Source organism: Canis lupus, chromosome 5 (genome assembly GCF_003254725.2).
Source record: "Canis lupus dingo isolate Sandy chromosome 5, ASM325472v2, whole genome shotgun sequence".
Classification (NCBI taxonomy): Eukaryota; Metazoa; Chordata; class Mammalia; order Carnivora; family Canidae; genus Canis; species Canis lupus.
In genome coordinates, this window is record NC_064247.1 from 77,006,973 (window position 1) to 77,024,937 (window position 17,965).

Below are 17,965 nucleotides of genomic sequence, written 5' to 3' on the forward strand. Positions count from 1 at the left end.
GCATATGAGAGTGCCCTTTTTTGTTAATAATTTGTCCACAGCTACTAGAACTGAAAATACAGATACTTTCTGACTGTTAACTCTGTTTGGGGGGAATCTGCCCTGCTGAAAAAATAATACTAGAAACTAGCTGAATTTGCAGCATGACAGGAAGTGGCTGAATAATCGATGGCATATTCATACTGCAGAATTAATATGCAGTGTTGCAAGAAGGCTCAAGGGTGCATTTTAGGGAGAAAAGTAGAAAGGCACTGGACAGTCTTCCCATCTCTGTGTAGAGAGAACTGGTACCAAAATGACAAAATGCTTATTTACTTTGAAACATTATTTTTTCCAGGCTCTCCTCATCTTCCTCTTCATCAGGATAGGTCTTGGACTCGACTGTAGGGATATGCCGCTCTTCCAGGTTGGATGTGACCGAGATCCCTTGGCTAAGTGAGGTCCTCTTCGTACTGGCAGAGGTTCCCAACTCTGATGAAGGCATGTCTTCATCCTCTGCCAGAAAGCCAAGGACAAAAACACACGAGGAACAGTTGGGAGGGGGACAAGGGAGATGGGGACAGAAAGTGAGAGAGACAAAGTGGAGAATCACCTGGTTACCATCACCCCTGACTAGCCAACCCCAAGAAATAAGAACTGCAACTGCAATCAGTTGGCAGTTAAGAATTTTCTTTGCCCAGAGTGTTTCTACATCTTAACATTAAAAAAGTACTAAAATTATACAGTTGCTTCAGAAAATTTAGAAAATTCAGGAGAGCAAGAATTATAAAATTCATCTGTGAAAGAGACATAGAAAGGAAATAGTGACAGAGAAATTGCAGCTGTATTTTATGATACCAGTATAGAAGAGTCTCAAGCTCTCTGATTGTTCATTTCATTTCTCATTTTTCAAAGCTGAACTTGGGATCATATTGTATATTCCAATTTGTAGCCCGTGTTCCCTCATGAACATTTGTGCATGTCATTGCTAAGCACATGTACCGTTTTGTCTGCCCAGCACTCTCCCCACTGTTAGTCACTCACCCTACAAGTGGGCTGTGATTGCACGAAATGACCCCCTCTACCCTGGGGAAGGGGAGGGCAAGACATTGTCTTTGTTAAGAAGTTAAATTTGAAGCAAAGAGGTCAGTGCTCTTCCTTAACTCTCCTCCCTGGCCATGGTGCAGGAAGCAAGGAGGACAATCTGCACATGAGAGTGGAGGGAGTAGAGGCTCTGAGGAAAAGTACAGCATGCACCTGCCTGCTCCCTCTGGACCCTTGGGTCCCCATTCTTGGCCACTTTTCAATGGGCCAAATGAAAAAATGGACCCCTGACTGTCCATTGGGGACGAGAGTGATAGGGCCCTCCTCTGACTTCATAGTGCCCGTTGTACCTGGCAGCCCCTGCAGTTTTCTGCTCCAGGCCACTGGGCAGTGGTTTTGAGTTTCAGAATCTCTACTCTGCATTCCCTTCCTGACTCTGGCTCTCAAAGACAGGGCCTTGTTTAATTGATCTCTTTATAGTACTTCAGCTCCATTCTTGGAACATAGTTGGTGTTTGTTGTAGGCTTAACTGGTTCCCCTAAAATTCTTAGGTTGAAATCCTAATTCCCCAGTGCCTCAGAATATAACTATATTTGAAGATAATGCCTTTAAAGAAGTAATAAAGTTAAAATGATGTCATATGAGTGTCCTTCTCCACCCACATTCCAGTATGACTGGTGTTCTTTAAGAAGAGATTTGGACAAACACCCACAGGGAAGACCATGTGAACACTGGGGGAAGATGGCCATCTACAAGCCAAGGAAGGAGGCTCAGAAGAAAACAACCTGCTGACACCCTGATCTTAGACATTGAGCTTCCTAAACTGTGAGAAGATAAATTTCTGTTGATTAAGCCACCCCATCTGTGGTCTTTGTGATTGCAGCTCTAGCTCACTAACACTGCTCAATGACATTGACCAAGAGATTTAGGAGAGAGGTAGTCTTCTCTCATTTTCAGAAGCTAGCATTCTCTGACTAGCTTCCTTGAGAGGCAAGACAAACCCAAGGGTAGGAGCAAATGGACTCCATTCAATTTATTCATTCACTCTCCTGGCATGTATTTATTGGGCACCATGATGTATCAGGTGCTATTCCATGCTTTGGGTTTATAAGTGGGGAATGCTTGATCACTGCCTTTATGGGGGCTTCTCATTTGGGGAGCAGGCAGGTATGAAGAAAACAATTACACATGCAATGGCTGTTACATAGAAAAAGAGAGCATGTAGCAACAGGGAGGGCACTGAAATGTAGCATTTTCAGGATGAATCCATGGTAAACAGGAAGCAGAAGCATGAATCATTACAAGCCACACAGTGCTACAGGTCATTCAGGAGCTCTGATGCTCAAGTGCACACAGGGAGCCCATTGGTGGATGATGGGCCTGGAAGAGGCAGGTTACAAGTGCATAGTCCAGTTTTATGATTGAAGTTTGGCCTCGAGGACCATGGAGGGCCAACCTCTCCCTTGTGTGAACCTCTACTCCCTACCCTCTCTTAGGGCACCAAGTTGTACCCTGTGCGATGTGTTACCTCCCATCACCTGGGCACACCGAAGCTATGGAGCATTGTGGTTACCACCATGGACTCTGGAGTCAGAGTGATGTGGGCTTGAACCCTTCAAAATGTGGACCTGGGGCAGCCCGGGTGGCTCAGTGGTTTAGCGCCACCTTCAGCCCAGGGTCTGACCCTGAAGACCCAGGATCGAGTGCCACATCGGGCTCCCAGCATAGAGCCTGCTTCTCCCTCTGCCTGTGTCCCTGCCCCCCCCCCCACCCCGTCTCTTATGAATAAATAAATCTTAAAAAAAATGTGGACCTGGACTCTCAATGCTTTAGTTTCTCATATATATATGTAAAGCCGGCAGCACAAGGCTTGGTAACTAGCAAAGGTTTATCTATACCTATGTCTGCTGTTTTTTTAAAAAAATTACTAATTAAATTCAATTTAACTTAACATATACTGTATTATTAGTTTCAGAGGTAGAATTTAGTGATGCATCAGTTGCATATAACACCCAGTGTTCATTACTTCAAGTGTCCTCCTTAATGTCCATCACCCAACTGTTTTTAAGTCTTAACTCCCCACTAGACTCTAGTGGGAGAATGTATCCCTGACTCTGCATCCATACAGTGGGGATATATAAATAAAATATGTGAGGTGCCTAGCACGTGCCTGGCACATAGCAGGTGCTCAGTAACTGGCTGGCTTCTCAGCAGGGATACTTCCAGGGTGCCAGGGCAGGGGTGGAAGGTGGGCTACCGGCACTGAACTCTCACCATTTTCCTGGACCAGACTCTCCAGGTACTTTGCCTTCATCTGTTCCTCTTTTGACCGTTTCATCTCCTTAAAGTAGTCATACAGCTCTGGGGGCAGCTTTTCCCCGGGAAGGCGGGGAGGCAGCAGCAGGGTGTTGTAGGAATCATAGCCCTTCAGCGTTCGCAAGATCTGCAAGAGGGTAAGGGGGAACTTCTGTTGGCTGTCCTGGAAGCTTCCTCCTGACAGCCCTCAGAGGGGCTACCCACTTGTAAGAGCTTTGCTCCTGCCTGAGCCTGAGGAGTGTACAATGGGCCTTTGGAGATATCTTTTAAAAAGTAAGGCTGGGCCCTGAATTTGGGGATATAGGATCTTGATTTTGCCCCATTTGAGCCTGGACATGTCACATGTGGAAGAGATTCCTTCTTGTTTTACAAATAACATATACTATTTTTCTTTTTTCTATTGACAAAAGTATAGAACTCCATTATCCACTTTGAGTGACATATTCTTGAAAAATACTGTGGTTAGCAGTGTTATACAAGGAAAGTGGCTGTCTCGTAAATAGAGGATCCAGGGAAAAACTGGTAAAATGGTATTACGTGTGTGGGGGCAGGGGGATGTGGAGGGGTAGGGAGGGGATGTGTTTCAGGCTTGTCAGATAAAATATGGATGCCCAGTTTAATCTGAATTTCAGATGAATAATTTTTTAGTGTATAACTGTCCATATAAAGTATTTCCTGTTTTTTATGTGAAATTCAAATTTAACTATGTAACTTGTTTTTCTTCCTATTAAATTTGATAACCCTAGTGTTTCTATATATTTATAAAACATGGTGCAATAGAGTTGTAGAAAGCAGCCGCTTCCTATACAGCCTAATATATGTGAAAAATCTGTTTTGTTACGTAACCTTTCTCCAGGATCACTATTTTCAGTTGTGTGAAAACCACTGTTAAGAAGCTCAATCTAAAGTTTATATGGTAAATAATAGTGAAAGGGAAAATAAGGGAAGGGAGAAGAAATGTGTGGGAAATATCAGAAAGGGAGACAGAACGTAAAGACTGCTAACTCTGGGAAACGAACTAGGGGTGGTAGAAGGGGAGGAGGGCGGGGGGTGGGAGTGAATGGGTGACGGGCACTGGGTGTTATTCTGTATGTTAGTAAATTGAGCACCAATAAAAAAAAAATAAAATAAAATAAAAATAAAGTTTATATGGAATAACAAAGGGCTAAGAATAGTTAAAACACATAAAATTGATATAATCATGTATATTAATTATACTTGAATGTAAAATATGGTAAAAAAAAATGCTGGGGTCCCTGGGAGGCTCAGTTGGTTAAGCATCTGCCTTTGGCTCAGGTCATGATCCGAGGGTCCTGGAATTGAGCCCCAAGTTGGGCTCCCTGCTCAGCAAGGAGCCTGCCTCTTCTTCTCTCTCAGCTCCCTTAAATAAATAAATAAATAAATAAATAAATAAATAAATAAATAAATAAAATGTTTACAAAAAAGAGTGTTAAAACATTAATGAAGAAGAATAAAGATTGCCCTACTAGATATTAGGACTTTTGAAACTGGAGTAACAGACAGTGTGGGATTGATACTGGGATAGATTAACTGACCAGTGATATGATATAGAAAAGAAAGCTTAGAATAGACCCATTCATATACTGAGCTTTGATACCAGACAGAGCTGGCATGGCAGGTCAGTGGGAAAGGAAGGAATATTCCAAAGATTGGGTGATGCCGACATACAAAGGCCTGGCTGATTTGCTTCAACTGGGGCAATTCTGAAGAGCTAGCCCAGCTCCGGAGCTTCTTTTGGGGTTCGCTGAGGTCTCAGCTGTACTTCCATCACAATGCATTTCTCCACCCAGGTCTACTTGCCTTATTTTTTCCTGGTTCCTTATGAAACCTGCATGCATATCTCGGAGTCTTATTAGATTCTGCTTTCCATTGAACCTGGCCCACAGCAGGGGATGCAATGCCAACATAAGCCATTGAGCATTTCATAGATACCTAATGAAAAGGCTCCTTTCCAGTGGGAAAAATTCCCCTTCTGAAAATAACTTCTAGGTGCAGAATCTAAATTGGGCAGAGCATAAGCACTAGATGTAAAGAAGATAGAACACTCAAAGGCTGAGTTGGGGGAGAGTCCAGAGGAAGCAGAACCATCTTAACTAAGCCATTCCTAAAATTCCTGACCCACAGACAACATGAGATCACAAATGTTTATTGTTTTAGGTTGCTAAGCTTGGGGGCAATTTGTTTTGCAACAATAGATAACTAATTCATATGCAATAGAAAACTAAGTATCAGACTTCAAGAATAGTACAGGAGAAAATAATGGAGCAATGCATTTAAGATATTCAAGTGTAAACATAAGCAAAAGGTACTGTATCCAACCAAACTCATCTTTAGGCATAAAAGCCACAGATGAAGAGTTATGAACATGCATATATACTCAGGGAATAGTGTTCCTATGGCCCCTTCCTGAGAAATCCACTACAGACCACACAGTGGTGACTGGAGAAGCTTCACCACAAGGACTGGTGTTGAACATTGAATACATGTAAATATAGAACTAAAACTAAGTGATAGAAATTAGGTTCTGACATCCTAATATTGTAAGCTCTGACATGACAGATACAAGAAGCAAAATATGGAGGGTGTGCCCCTGAGATTATTACCAAGTAATCATTAATTGAAAAGATTATCATTTTAAATTAGAGGGTGGTGAGGAGAGAGAAAAAGAGATTAGTAGCTAACTTCATAAGTGCTCATAGTAGAGAACTAAGTCAGTTTCTAAAAAGTAAGGTATTAAGGGCTTTAGATAAATGAGTAGTTCATACAACTCAGCCTCAAGGTAGCAGAACAGGGTTGAGGGAATAAAAATGGACCCAGATAGATCAGTGGAATGAACAGAGATCCCACAAATAGACCTAAATGAGTATAGTCAACTGAACTCTGACAAAGGAGCAAATGTAATACAAGAGCAAAGATAGTTTTTCCAAAAATCAATGCCAGACCTGGATATTCACATGTAGGAGACCCAAATCTAGATGGAGCTGACACCTTTCACAAAGCTTAAAATGGATCATAAGCCTGAATGAAAAACATACAGCTATAAAACTCCTAGAAGGTGCCATAAGAGAAAATCCTGATGACCTAGGGTGTAGTGACAACTTTTTAGATACACACTAGAGGCACAGTCCATGAAAATAATAATTGATGAACTGGGCTTCATTAAAACTAAAAACCTCTGTTCAGCAAAAGACAATGTCAAGAGAATGAAAAGAAAAGTTACAGAATGGGAGAAAATATATGCAAAAGATATATCTGATAAACTTCTGTGATTCAAAATATGTAAAGAACGCTTAAAACTTGACAATGAGAAAACCACCCAATTAAAAAATGGGCCAAAGACCTTAACAGACACTGCACCAAAGAATATATACAGATGGCAAATAAGCATATGAATAGATGCTCCACATCATATGTCATCAGGCAAGTGCAAATCAAAACAAGATACAACTACATACCTATTAGAAAGGCCAAATCCAAAACATGGACAACATCTAATGCTGATAAGAATAAGGATCAATAGGAACTTTCACTCATTGCTGATGAGAATGCAAAAATGGTCAGCCACTTTGGAAGACAGTCTGGCAGTTTTTTTTTTTTTTTTTTTTTTTTTTTATAAAACTAAACATACTCTTACCATATGATCCAGCAATTGTAGTACTTGGTACTTGTCCAAAGGAGATAAAAATTTATGTCCACACAAAAATCTGCATATGGATGTTTATGGAGGCTTTATTTATAACTGCCAAAACTTAGAAACAAACGAGATGTCCTTCAGTAGGTTAGTGGCTAAATAACTGCTATACCCAGACAATGGAATGTTATTTAGTACTAAAAAGAAATGAGCTACAAGCCATGAAGGAAACTTAAGTGTATATTACTAAATGAAAGAAGCCAGTCTGAAAAGATATACTATATGATTGCAATTATATGAAATTCTAGAAAAGGCCAAACTACAGAGATAGTAAAAAGATCAATGGTTGCCAGGGATTGGGAAGAGGAAGGGATGAATATGTGGAACACAGATATTTTTAGCAAAGTGAAAATACTCTGTATGATACTATAATGATGGATACATGTCATTATACATTTGTTCAAACCCACAGAATGTACACCACCAAGAGTGAACTCTAATGTAACCTGTGGATTTTTGATGATTATTATGTGTGTGTAGATTTATCAATTGTAACAAATGTACCACACTAGTAGGGGACGTATGTGGGGCGGGGGACAGGGGGTATTTGGGAAATCTCTGTAACTTCCCCTCCATTTTGCTGTGAACCTAAGACTGCTCTAAAAAAAAAAGTCAAAAAAAGTACATGGAGGAACAATTGGAAAATATGTAGCCCAGAACAAACAGGAAAAAAAAGTGGCAGATTTAAGCCCTAACATAATTTTATTAAATGTAAATGGTCTAAATACACCAATTAAAGACAAAGACTACCAGATGTTTTTTTAAAAGAGATCCAATTACATGCTCTCTACAAGAAACTCACTTCAAATATAATGACTGCTGTATATGTTCTTTAGTGTTTGAATTTTAACCAGGAGCATGTATTAGTTTTTCACTTAGTTGATTAAAATGTGTAATGAGATCACAAAGAAGCAATGAACTCTGCTCAGAGCAAGGGAAGTGGGTTAAGAAAGGCTACAAAGTGATCTTTAAATTGACAAGGAAAAGTTTAAGGGGAAGAAGGGGCAAAGGTCAGGAGGAAGTTGTCCATGCTGAGGGAAGAGCACAGGTACATGGCAGGGCCCAGGAGCGGTAGGAAAATGGAATTTGGTTTTGGCCTCTGCTCACCTTCTCTTCTATGAGATATTGCTGGTCAAATTCTAAGGAGTAAAACTCAATGGGAAAGCCACAGGGATTCTTCACCACCACCTCAGCTTCATCTCCAGGTGCATAAGGCAGCAGTGGTCCCAGCTCCAGAATTGAAGGACTAAATTCCAAGTGTGGCTCTAGACCTTGCCCCTGTGCCAGCAGCGTAAGCTTCTGAGCACTCTGGGCAATCTGGAACACCAGGGTTTGGCTATAGAATTTCTGGAAAATGTAAAAACAAAACAAAATCTTAACTTTTGTTGTTGTTATTACATGCCATGTAAATCTGAAAACCACTGTGGAGACAAAACTGAAGCTACTGAGATTAAGAGAGAAAACTTTTCATGTAAAATTGCATGAGACCAATTTGTATTACTGTATTAATACCAGGTCTCCAGCATGCCAGGCACTGTACCAAGTGCTTCATCACTCGTAGAGGACCTCTGGATGTCAACACTCATATCCTTCAGACCCTCCAGTGGGGTCAGATGGGTCACTGTCTGCACATCTGGGCTCTCATTTCATGGGCCCTACTGCCTCTGGGCAGGCCAGGGCAGGGGAGAAATGCTGGGGACTAACATCTTCTGGGAGCAATCTTCAATCAATGACTTGGGAAATACCACATAAATACCGCAGGTCCCTTGCTCTTCGGAAGGAATAATTCTGAAATGTGCATTTTGTCTATTTCCTTAGAGTTTCCCAGTAGGATTATGTTTTAGTCTCCAAGGCAGCTAGCTCACTTGCATACCCTATTAGCTGCCTTCCTTTCCCTGACCACCTTCTCCATCAATGTTCCCTACACTTCCCAATTAATCTGCTTGCCCTTGAATCCTTGTCTCCAAGTCCATTTCTTGTAGAATCTGAATTAACATATTTTTATTGTTTGAAGATACAGTTAAGCAGCAGGGCAGAGATGGTCAGCGAGAGCATCAGTTTATCAGATATATTTACAGTCTGAATACCAATTGATAGTGATACCAACCACCCTAATCTGGTTTTACTGGGGAACCTACCAAAAGTGTGGATTCATAGGCCCCATCCCTAGAGATCCTGACTTGATAGTGACTGGGTAAGGCTGGGAAATCTACATTTTTAACCACATGCCCAAATCATTCTGATATAATTAGGTTCATGGCTTGGGTCTGGAGGCCGTGATTGGCTTCATGATTTGAAAAGCTCCTTAGTATCTTAGCTCAAGAAGGAAAATCAGATGGATAGAATATGGATGGACATACATACACACCCAGAAAATATCACTGGAGACATTAAGAGAATGAATTATTGCCTACAAGAATTTTCTATATGGTGATGGTCTTAGCACCTTCTGATCTAAGTAAGCTTCTATATTTTAATTGTTTTATGAAAATGTTTCTAAGACATTTTATTTATTTTTTTGTTTTCTAACAGAGTATTCTGAACATATATTATAACATCAGTGATTTCTTTTGTGCTTCTGATGCTGAAGGAGATACAGATGTAGAATGTATGGGTTCCTTGTATATAGCCAATAAATTCCTCTCCCAGTTGGTAGAAACATTTTATTAACTTTGACTAGCTCCAACTCAACATTTATGGAACCACCTGAACAAATCTATTTTTTTTAAAAACTATTTTCTGATATGTCTCTCATTTAGTAAAATATCCAAAATCTTGGCAACCTCACGGTAAACTCCCTAACAGTGTTAAGACCCTATGAATGACAAACATATTAATTATCTTTTCTTTTCAAAGGGTTGGGGAGATTTTGAGAATGAAACAGGGGCTTTATTTTAGAATCAGATATGAAGTCATTCACTTTTCTTTCTCACTACAGACTCTTCAGCATTTCTTCAAAGCATTTCCATTACCAGGAAAATAGGAGTTAACTGTAGGTATTCTATAAAACCCACATCGATTTTTTTCTTTTAAAAGAATAAAGAAGAGAAAGCATCTCTCTAATGCCTTAGGCTCTGAGCACAAGTCTTTACAGTGTAACCTCTTGAGATCCTCTCTGGCTCTAGGATTTTATTTTTACTGTGTCATCTTTGCTAGGAGTAGTTTTGTGCTAATGGCATTCAAAAAAGAAATGTCTGTGAGGTCCATGGAGTACATCTACCAGGAAATACTTGTTATTATCCCAACTACTGATGATAGCAGTAAATAGTTATTGAGATACTGCATTTTGAGCAGTATGCTGTGCGTTTTATTTACATCAATTCATTTAATATTCAAAATGACCCTAGGAAGTAGGTATGGCAGGTTGATACTGTCTTAGCTGAAACCCTAGGAGCCAGATGCTTGCAAATTGAGATTTCTAAAAAAGTAAATGCAGTGCACAGACTCTCTGCTACATATATCCTCAGCAGGGGCTAAGACATGTCCCTGAAAATCAAATACTGATATTTCTGCAGTTGTGATGTTTGTGCAAACTAAGTGAAATAAATAAAGGTTAAGTAGTCTCATGTCAGTTTGGATGAGATTTTTCTACCAAATGAATCTGAGTCTGAAACTTATGAAATCCACCCCCCCCCCCCCCCCAGTTTCTGGAGTTTATTGGATTTTAGAATTGCAATAAGGGATTTCTAATGTGTGATATTACTATTTTTCATTGTATCTATGAGCAGACTGAGGTTTAGAGGCTAAGTAATTTATTGAAAGCCATGCAGTCTCTAAGTACAGAGGCAGAAGGCCACTCACCCAGGTCTGCTGATAAAAGTCAATGTGCTAGATAGATCTGATTCTGGAGCTGGTGCTCTTAACTTGCAGGCCACACAGCTCCTACATGAAACAAGCACTGGGTATCCTTGTCACAATAGCAAGACAAAGGTCACTCAAAATTTCCCTGGACACCTGCCTCATCAAGTAAAGCTCAAAGAAACCCAGAGAGTCTGAATGAAATCATATTTCTTTAAAGCTCACCTCTTCTTTAGGCATGAATTTCACTTGGACGTTGGATCTCTCACCAGGATCCAAGATCCCAGAAGTGGGCTGGATCTCAAAGATGCGTGTCTTTGGCTTTAATTCAGCATGCAGTTTCCGTCGTAAGTACTTTGGCATATGTTTCTCCAGCTGGTTGATAGATATTAGACAATTGGATAATCTTTTATGGAAATTGGATTTATTCCATCTTCCACTCACTCAGCCTACATTTACTGAGTCCCTTCCAGGTGTCAAGGAATGTGTAGATGTCAGGGCTACAGAAATGAGCAGGACATCCACCAGCGTAGCCTGGTAAGTCTTTGAATGTGGGGCTAATGACCTAGACTATATTTAGGAAGCAATAGCTGTCACTGCAAGTCTTGAGCAAAAGACTGAAATAATGAAAAACTGAAGGCCTAGAATTATAAATCTGGCCAAAATAGAAATAGAGATGGAAAAGGGGGACCGATGGGCCACATCTCATTTACCTTGTTAACTGGCTCATGGCTGTGGACGAACCATTCACAAGGGACTTGGAGAGGATTAGAAAACTGAATTGTTTCCACGAGGCATTGTCCACACTGAATTGTGGCAAACTCCACTTTTTCACAAGACAGTGTCATAGTGGGAATGGTCACCTTGGCTTGGAGACAGATATGAACTGTTGGCCCTCCAATCACCTAGAACAGGCATAGAGTTGCTGTTACCACACGGCAGGGGGTTGAGGGAAGAATCGTGGCCCTGAAATGGCAACTGGATCATCCTAAGGTAACTGGCAAGCCTAGCTGGTAGTTGGGGATAATTGGCTGGGCCCAGTAGTGCATCTTACCTTGATGGGCAGAATGACCTCTTTGTTTCCAACAGGAAGACTGGCCCCTTGTGGGTCAAATTTCACTTCAAATGTTTCCGTTTCACAGTAGGGCAGATTCTTTACACGATCTAACTCAGTACTGAAGCCTGGACCAAGATAAACAAAATTTCTTTGTGGGAAAGAGAAATGGCAAAGAAAAGCTGCTGAAGACAGAGCCCTCCTGGGGCAGGATGACCATTCAAAGTATCGATTAATGGCCCAAGAATTCTTTCAGCTGATCCCAGAAGAAGCATGAACACTACTCTAGAAGAACAGTACAGATGGGCACCTTGTTGGAAATGACAAAGCACAAGAGGAAACCATCTTCCTAGCCTGATTACCTGTGTCATGAAGGACACGCTTTTCTGCGTGGAAGGACACTGGGAAGTAACTGGTGTTGGTGATCTTGATGATGTGTGTTCGGACGTCACCAAAGATGATGTAGCCAAAGTCCAGGATATACTCTGGCAGCTGGACTCTGAAACAGTTAACAAGTTCTCTTTACCAGTCACTCTTCCAAAAGAGCAACTGTGCTGTTCTCTTCCATATCCTGTCACAATTCTGTCTTTGGGAGTGGAGAAGAACCACCCTCCAGAGAGGAGCCTAGGCACAAGATACTCCCTCTCCCAGGAGTCCACACTGCTGTTTCAGTCATTATCTCAAAACACATTCAGCATGTGCCCTCATGAACCTGAAACCAGGCCTCTCCTTTAGGTAAAGCCAGAAGTTTCTGATTTTCAGAGGCAGAGATCTTCCTGGGTGGCTGGATGCTAGAGGATGGCAGATACAGGAGGCAAATGGATTTCATTTCTAGATGATCAACCATTAATTAACTGAAGCAGCATTTTGGCAGGTGACACTGTTTGTTCTGCTGCCTTCTGAAACAAACCCAACATAGAAGGACACTCACTTGGCTAGTTTGCAACAACTCCGATAGCTGAAGTCATCTGGAGAATCGGGGATAATTGTTTTCTGATGTTCCATGGCATATCCTTGGACTATAAGTCGCTCTACTTCCATCTGGAGCTGAGGACTTACCTGGAGTAAGAGAGAAGAGCAAGTGAGCAAATTCTTCTAGAACATGCATTCTCAATGGGGGCAAGTCACCACGAAGAGGGAAAGAATTGCTTCATGGAAGGGGGAATGAAAAAGTTATAGATATTACAGTGATTTGTGGCCTTCCAGAGAGGGCCACAGTACATAAAGAGATATACAGTATATTTGTGATATTAAAATTTTCATGGGGGTGGGTGGATGGGTGGGTAGAGTAAAGAAACTGGTATATCAACATCCTGGAATACTACTCAACAATGAAAAAGAACTATTGATATGAATGGATCTCAAGGGCATTACTCTCAATGAAACAAGCCAGTCTCAAAAAGTTATATGCTGTATGATTCTGCTTACAAAATATTCTTGAAATAACTAAAGTATAGAGATGGAGAGCTATAGTAGTTGCCAGGGGTTAGGGATGGTAGATTGGGGGTCGCTATGAAGAAGCAGCTTATAAGGCCAAATACAAATGAAAAATCAAAGGTTTAGTTCTCCTTGTTGAAAATAAGGGGAGAGACTTCTCCCTCCTCCCTTTTCTTAGAACACTTACTTTTTTTTAAATATAAATTTATTTTTTCACCAGTTCAAAAAAAAAATTTATTTTTTATTGGTGTTCAATTTGCCAACTTATAGAATAACATCCAGTGCTCATCCCATCAAGTGTCCCACTCAGCGCCTGTCACCCAGTCACCCACCCCCCGCCCACCTCCCTTTCTACCACCCCTAGTTTGTTTCCCAGAGTTAGGAGTCTCTCATGTTCTGTCTCCCTTAGAACAGTTACTTTAGAAAACTTGTGAGTGGGGATCCCTGGGTGGCTCAGCAGTTTAGTGCCTGCCTTTGGCCCAGGGTGTGATCTTGGAGTCCCGGGATCAAGTCCCACACCAGGCTCCCTGCATGGATCCTGCTTCTCCCTTGGCCTGTGTCTCTGCCTCTCTCTCTGCGTCTCTCATGAATAAATAAATAAAATCTTAAAAAAAAAAAAAAAGAAAACGTATGAGTTATTTCTCTGTTTTTCTGAAATGCATATAAAACTTTTTAAAGCCTACATAAGCCTACATAAAGCCATAGCTTTATAACCCGAGTGTCTTCATCAAGGCCCCAGGAACCTTCTTTTTGAAATGCGATCACCAGGTAAGATAGAGGTCCCATCCCCAGTTTCTATGAGAGGTGGAGCCTGACTTCAGAGGGTCCTGTCATTCACACATGAGAGGTTTCCCTCTGGATAAAGCCAATTATCCAGTGCAGATGGTCACCCCGATTACCATGTGAATTTAGGATGAACTATGTGTGACGGATGGTGCTGCCAAGTTCTCTTACTTGAGGACTAGTTTTAGTTAGCTATAGTTCTTACTTGAGGACTAGTTAGTGTTTACCTCAAGAATATGTATGTATTGGGTCGTATGTTTGGTTACATAAAAGGCTGAGACTTCTTTCTCTCTTTACAATCTTGTAGTGAATTGCCTGAAATGTGGATCACATTCTGGTTTAATGCTTATTCAACAATGAAATTGTTTTCTTTCTCTTCTACCTCTGTGGAGAGATTTTCTGGGTTGGCAGGAGATTTTGTTTTTAATTGTATTTCCTCAAGCACGTGGGATCTTTGTGGTGATGGAACAATTCTGTACCTTAATTGTGTTGGGGGTTATATAAACTTGCGCGTGCAAAAAAATTACATAGAACCACACCACACACACAAATTAGTGCATAAAAAATTGAAATCTGAATAAGCTCTGTGGCTTGTACCAACAACAATTTCCTGGTTTTGATATTATACTACATCTTATAAGTTATTTAAGATGTTATCATTGGGAAAAACAAATTTTTTGCCACTTCTGTGAATCTTTAATTACTTCAAAATAAAAAGTTAAAAATATTTAACATCAAGCTATTCAAAGACATTATGCTTTTTTATATATAATAAAAATATTTCATGGGGTATTAGGAAAAAATGTCTTGGGAGGTGATAGTGAAAAAAAGGTTGAGAAATACTGTTCCTAAAGGCTCAAATCATAAATCAGGGGCCAGGCAGGGAAGGTTAATGTGTAGAGTGGCCAGTAATGAGACCACAGGCAGGGGTGACAAAGCGGGAGAATAGCATGCCTCACTGACAGGTGTACCCAGTCATCCCGGTGCTAGCACAGCCAACCCTGTGTTTGCTCCTGAGCCAGGAGAGGTCAACTGCCGTCTTGTGCAGGAGGAGGAGCTCGCTCTGCCTGGGCCTTCACCACATTCTCAGAAGGCCCACCCCAGGTCTGGAGGGCTGCCAGAGACACTTGTGCTAAGGCTCCGCTGAGGAGCCACCTAGAAACGTGCTGACCACAGTAGAGACTCACTGCTGCCTGTATGGACAGATGGGCCCAATGGGAGAGAACAGGGGCTAAAAACACAGTCTTAGGAGTTGGACAGCCCTGGATTCAAATCTTAGCTCTGTTGCCTACCTGGGGACATGCATTTCACTTCCACAGATCCTGTAAAACTGTAAAATTAGGACAATAATGGCACCACTTTCCCCATTGTGGGAGGGGTTGATGAAATAATAATACAGGTCTGTAGTGTGACACAGGCCTGGGCAACAGTTCAATAAATGGAAGCACATGTTATTAATTATGATCATCCTTGGAGCTAAGGTACACTTTCAAATTCTGCAAAACAAGTCACTGTTAGCGGCCTTTGGGGCTCCCAGTGTCCCCAGTGACACCGCTCTTAACCAGCCTAAGGGCTCTCTAGCTACATAAATAATTCTTCCTCAGGACCATATTCTCATGCACATTTACATTTTAAAGATGAGCACAGGGAGAAAGCAACCCTCATGATCAGGAATGGACTGTTAAGAGAATTTCAGGGAATGGTGATGAAGGACATTTTGGGATTTGGCTTTCACTTCCCACCACAAGGGGCAGCCTTTATTTACAAGCTGGGGCACTCGCGCCTTCTCTCTCTCTCGCTTTCTCTCTCTCGACCAACTCTTGGCTTGGCTCCCACCTTGGAGGCACCACACTGAACTTCTTCTTCGGCTGCCCCTTCTAGTTGCCACTTAGCTGGTGGGGACTAGAGGGCTCTACTCTGACTCCACTCTCCTGTTCACTCAGTACACTTTCCAGGGAATCTCACATTTCCTGTGATTATAATGACCATCTGGTGACTCAGAGCACGTTCTCCAGTCCATCACTCTCCTCAGGTCCATAGCAGTGGGTCCACCTCCCTGTTCGAGCCTCACTTGGATAATGCTCAGAAATCTTGTGTGTAACAACGAACCCTCAGAGCTCATTTCCCTTCCTCCCCTCCTCCCAGACTTGCTTCCCTTCCTTAGTCTCCCATCTCAGTGCCCCCTCCTTATTTTGTCATCCAAGCAAGACTCTGATGGGAAGGGGGTATCATTTCTGCCTCACCCCCACATCCAACCAATCCTTGATCACTAACCACCTTGTGTCATCACCCTTGTTTACACATCTACCACCTCTCATCTAGAGTTACTCCATCTGCTTTAAAAAAAAAATGAGCACATCTCAGCACATCTACTCTCACCACCCCCCAAGCCCCTGAAAGCTTCTCAGAGCCCCACAAGGCAGCCAGAGAGATTTTTTAAAGATCCAAATCCGATTACCCAAGGCTCCACTTGAAACACTTCAGTGACTTGCTGTTACCCTCAGAATAAAGCTCAAAACCTTTAATAGGTTCCCTAGGGGGCTCCTTACCTCTCCCCTTCTTTGCTCTAGCTCTATTTTTTTCTCCATGAGATACCAAAGATACCATGTCCTTCTTGTCCCTGGGCCTTTGCACCTACTGTTCTTCTGCCACATTTATTCTGTGCAGGCTGAAGCTAATCTTACCTCAAAAGATTCATCCTCAGGCATTTCCTCAGTTGTCTCTAAGTGATTGAGTATTTCATATTTGTTCTCTTTCTCTAGGTTTTTTCTGGCCTGATTCAAGAAGGCTTCATACTTTTCATTTCCTGTGAGATTGGAAGGAGAAGGAAATCAGGATGATTAGAAACACATGAATTATGCCTAAAATGCAGACTGTCAGCTCAGGATCCATAAAGTGAGAAAGGAAGTTAACTTTCTGGTGCTTTGTCTACCATGTTTTCTCTGCTGCAGAGAGTGGATGTAGTTTGTGAGTGAGTTTAGTTTGTATTAGAGACCCCACTGAAGTTCATGAGATCATGTTATAGCGAGTTCCTAGCTGGTTCTCAACAACTTGCTGGCAGTAACATCCTAAGTCCCTCATAGGGTGATCAATCAGACCCCAGCTGGCCTGGTGCTTTTTGGGGTCTAGCGCTGAATGCCCTATGACTTGGGAAGTCCCCTCCATGCTGGACACACTCAGATTGCCAGTCATCCTTTAAGTCACTTTGCATGTTTATTAAATCTCAGTAAACAAAAGGACTATATTTGCAACTATAACTGCAACTAAACAAGCTACAAGCCCGAGTCAGGGATATTGGCAATCAGTGGAGAGACTTTCAGACACCCAAATTCACCAGTAAGTCAGTGCAAATTCAAATGCTTGAGGAACAAGGTAGACAGAGAAATTAAAGTGCCTATGATGGAACAATAGGAAGCACTGAACTTGTAATGAACTGGAGCACAGGAGACCCAAGCAGTAGTATTCAGAACAAATCATATTCAGATTCAAATTCTTTGAAAGCCCTCTGCTGGCCAAACATGTTTACTGCTTAATGAGGCCAGCTGGGCACTGGGTTTTAAGTGGCAAAAACTTTCACTTTTTAAAAAAAATAATAAATTTATTTTTTATTGGTGTTCAATTTGCCAACATACAGAATAACACCCAGTGTTCATCCCGTCAAGTGCCTCCCTCAGTGCCCGCTACCCAGTCACCCCCACCCCCCGCCCTCCTCCCCTTCCACCACCCCTAGTTCGTTTCCCAGAGTTAGGAGTCTTCCATGTTCTGTCTCCCTTTCTGATATTTCCCACCCATTTCTTCTCCCTTACCCTCTATTCCCTTTCACTATTATTTATATTCCCCAA

The 17,965-nt window shown here is 41.7% G+C and overlaps 1 protein-coding gene across 4 annotated transcripts in view; it reads right to left on the reverse strand.

Moving 5' to 3' along the window:
• The window catches only part of HYDIN (HYDIN axonemal central pair apparatus protein), a 383,279-nt gene that overhangs the window by 111,826 nt on the left and 253,488 nt on the right, over positions 1-17,965 (reverse strand). For all 4 annotated transcript variants that reach the window (XM_049110700.1, XM_049110701.1, XM_049110698.1 and 1 more), the window contains 9 exons: positions 16,808-16,929; positions 12,835-12,962; positions 12,266-12,402; positions 11,904-12,031; positions 11,563-11,754; positions 11,075-11,224; positions 8,159-8,398; positions 3,298-3,466; positions 316-495 (listed from right to left, as the gene is read on the reverse strand). In XM_049110700.1, coding sequence (XP_048966657.1) covers positions 316-495; positions 3,298-3,466; positions 8,159-8,398; positions 11,075-11,224; positions 11,563-11,754; positions 11,904-12,031; positions 12,266-12,402; positions 12,835-12,962; positions 16,808-16,929 — 1,446 coding nt within the window. The remainder of the gene's footprint in view (positions 1-315; positions 496-3,297; positions 3,467-8,158; positions 8,399-11,074; positions 11,225-11,562; positions 11,755-11,903; positions 12,032-12,265; positions 12,403-12,834; positions 12,963-16,807; positions 16,930-17,965) is intronic.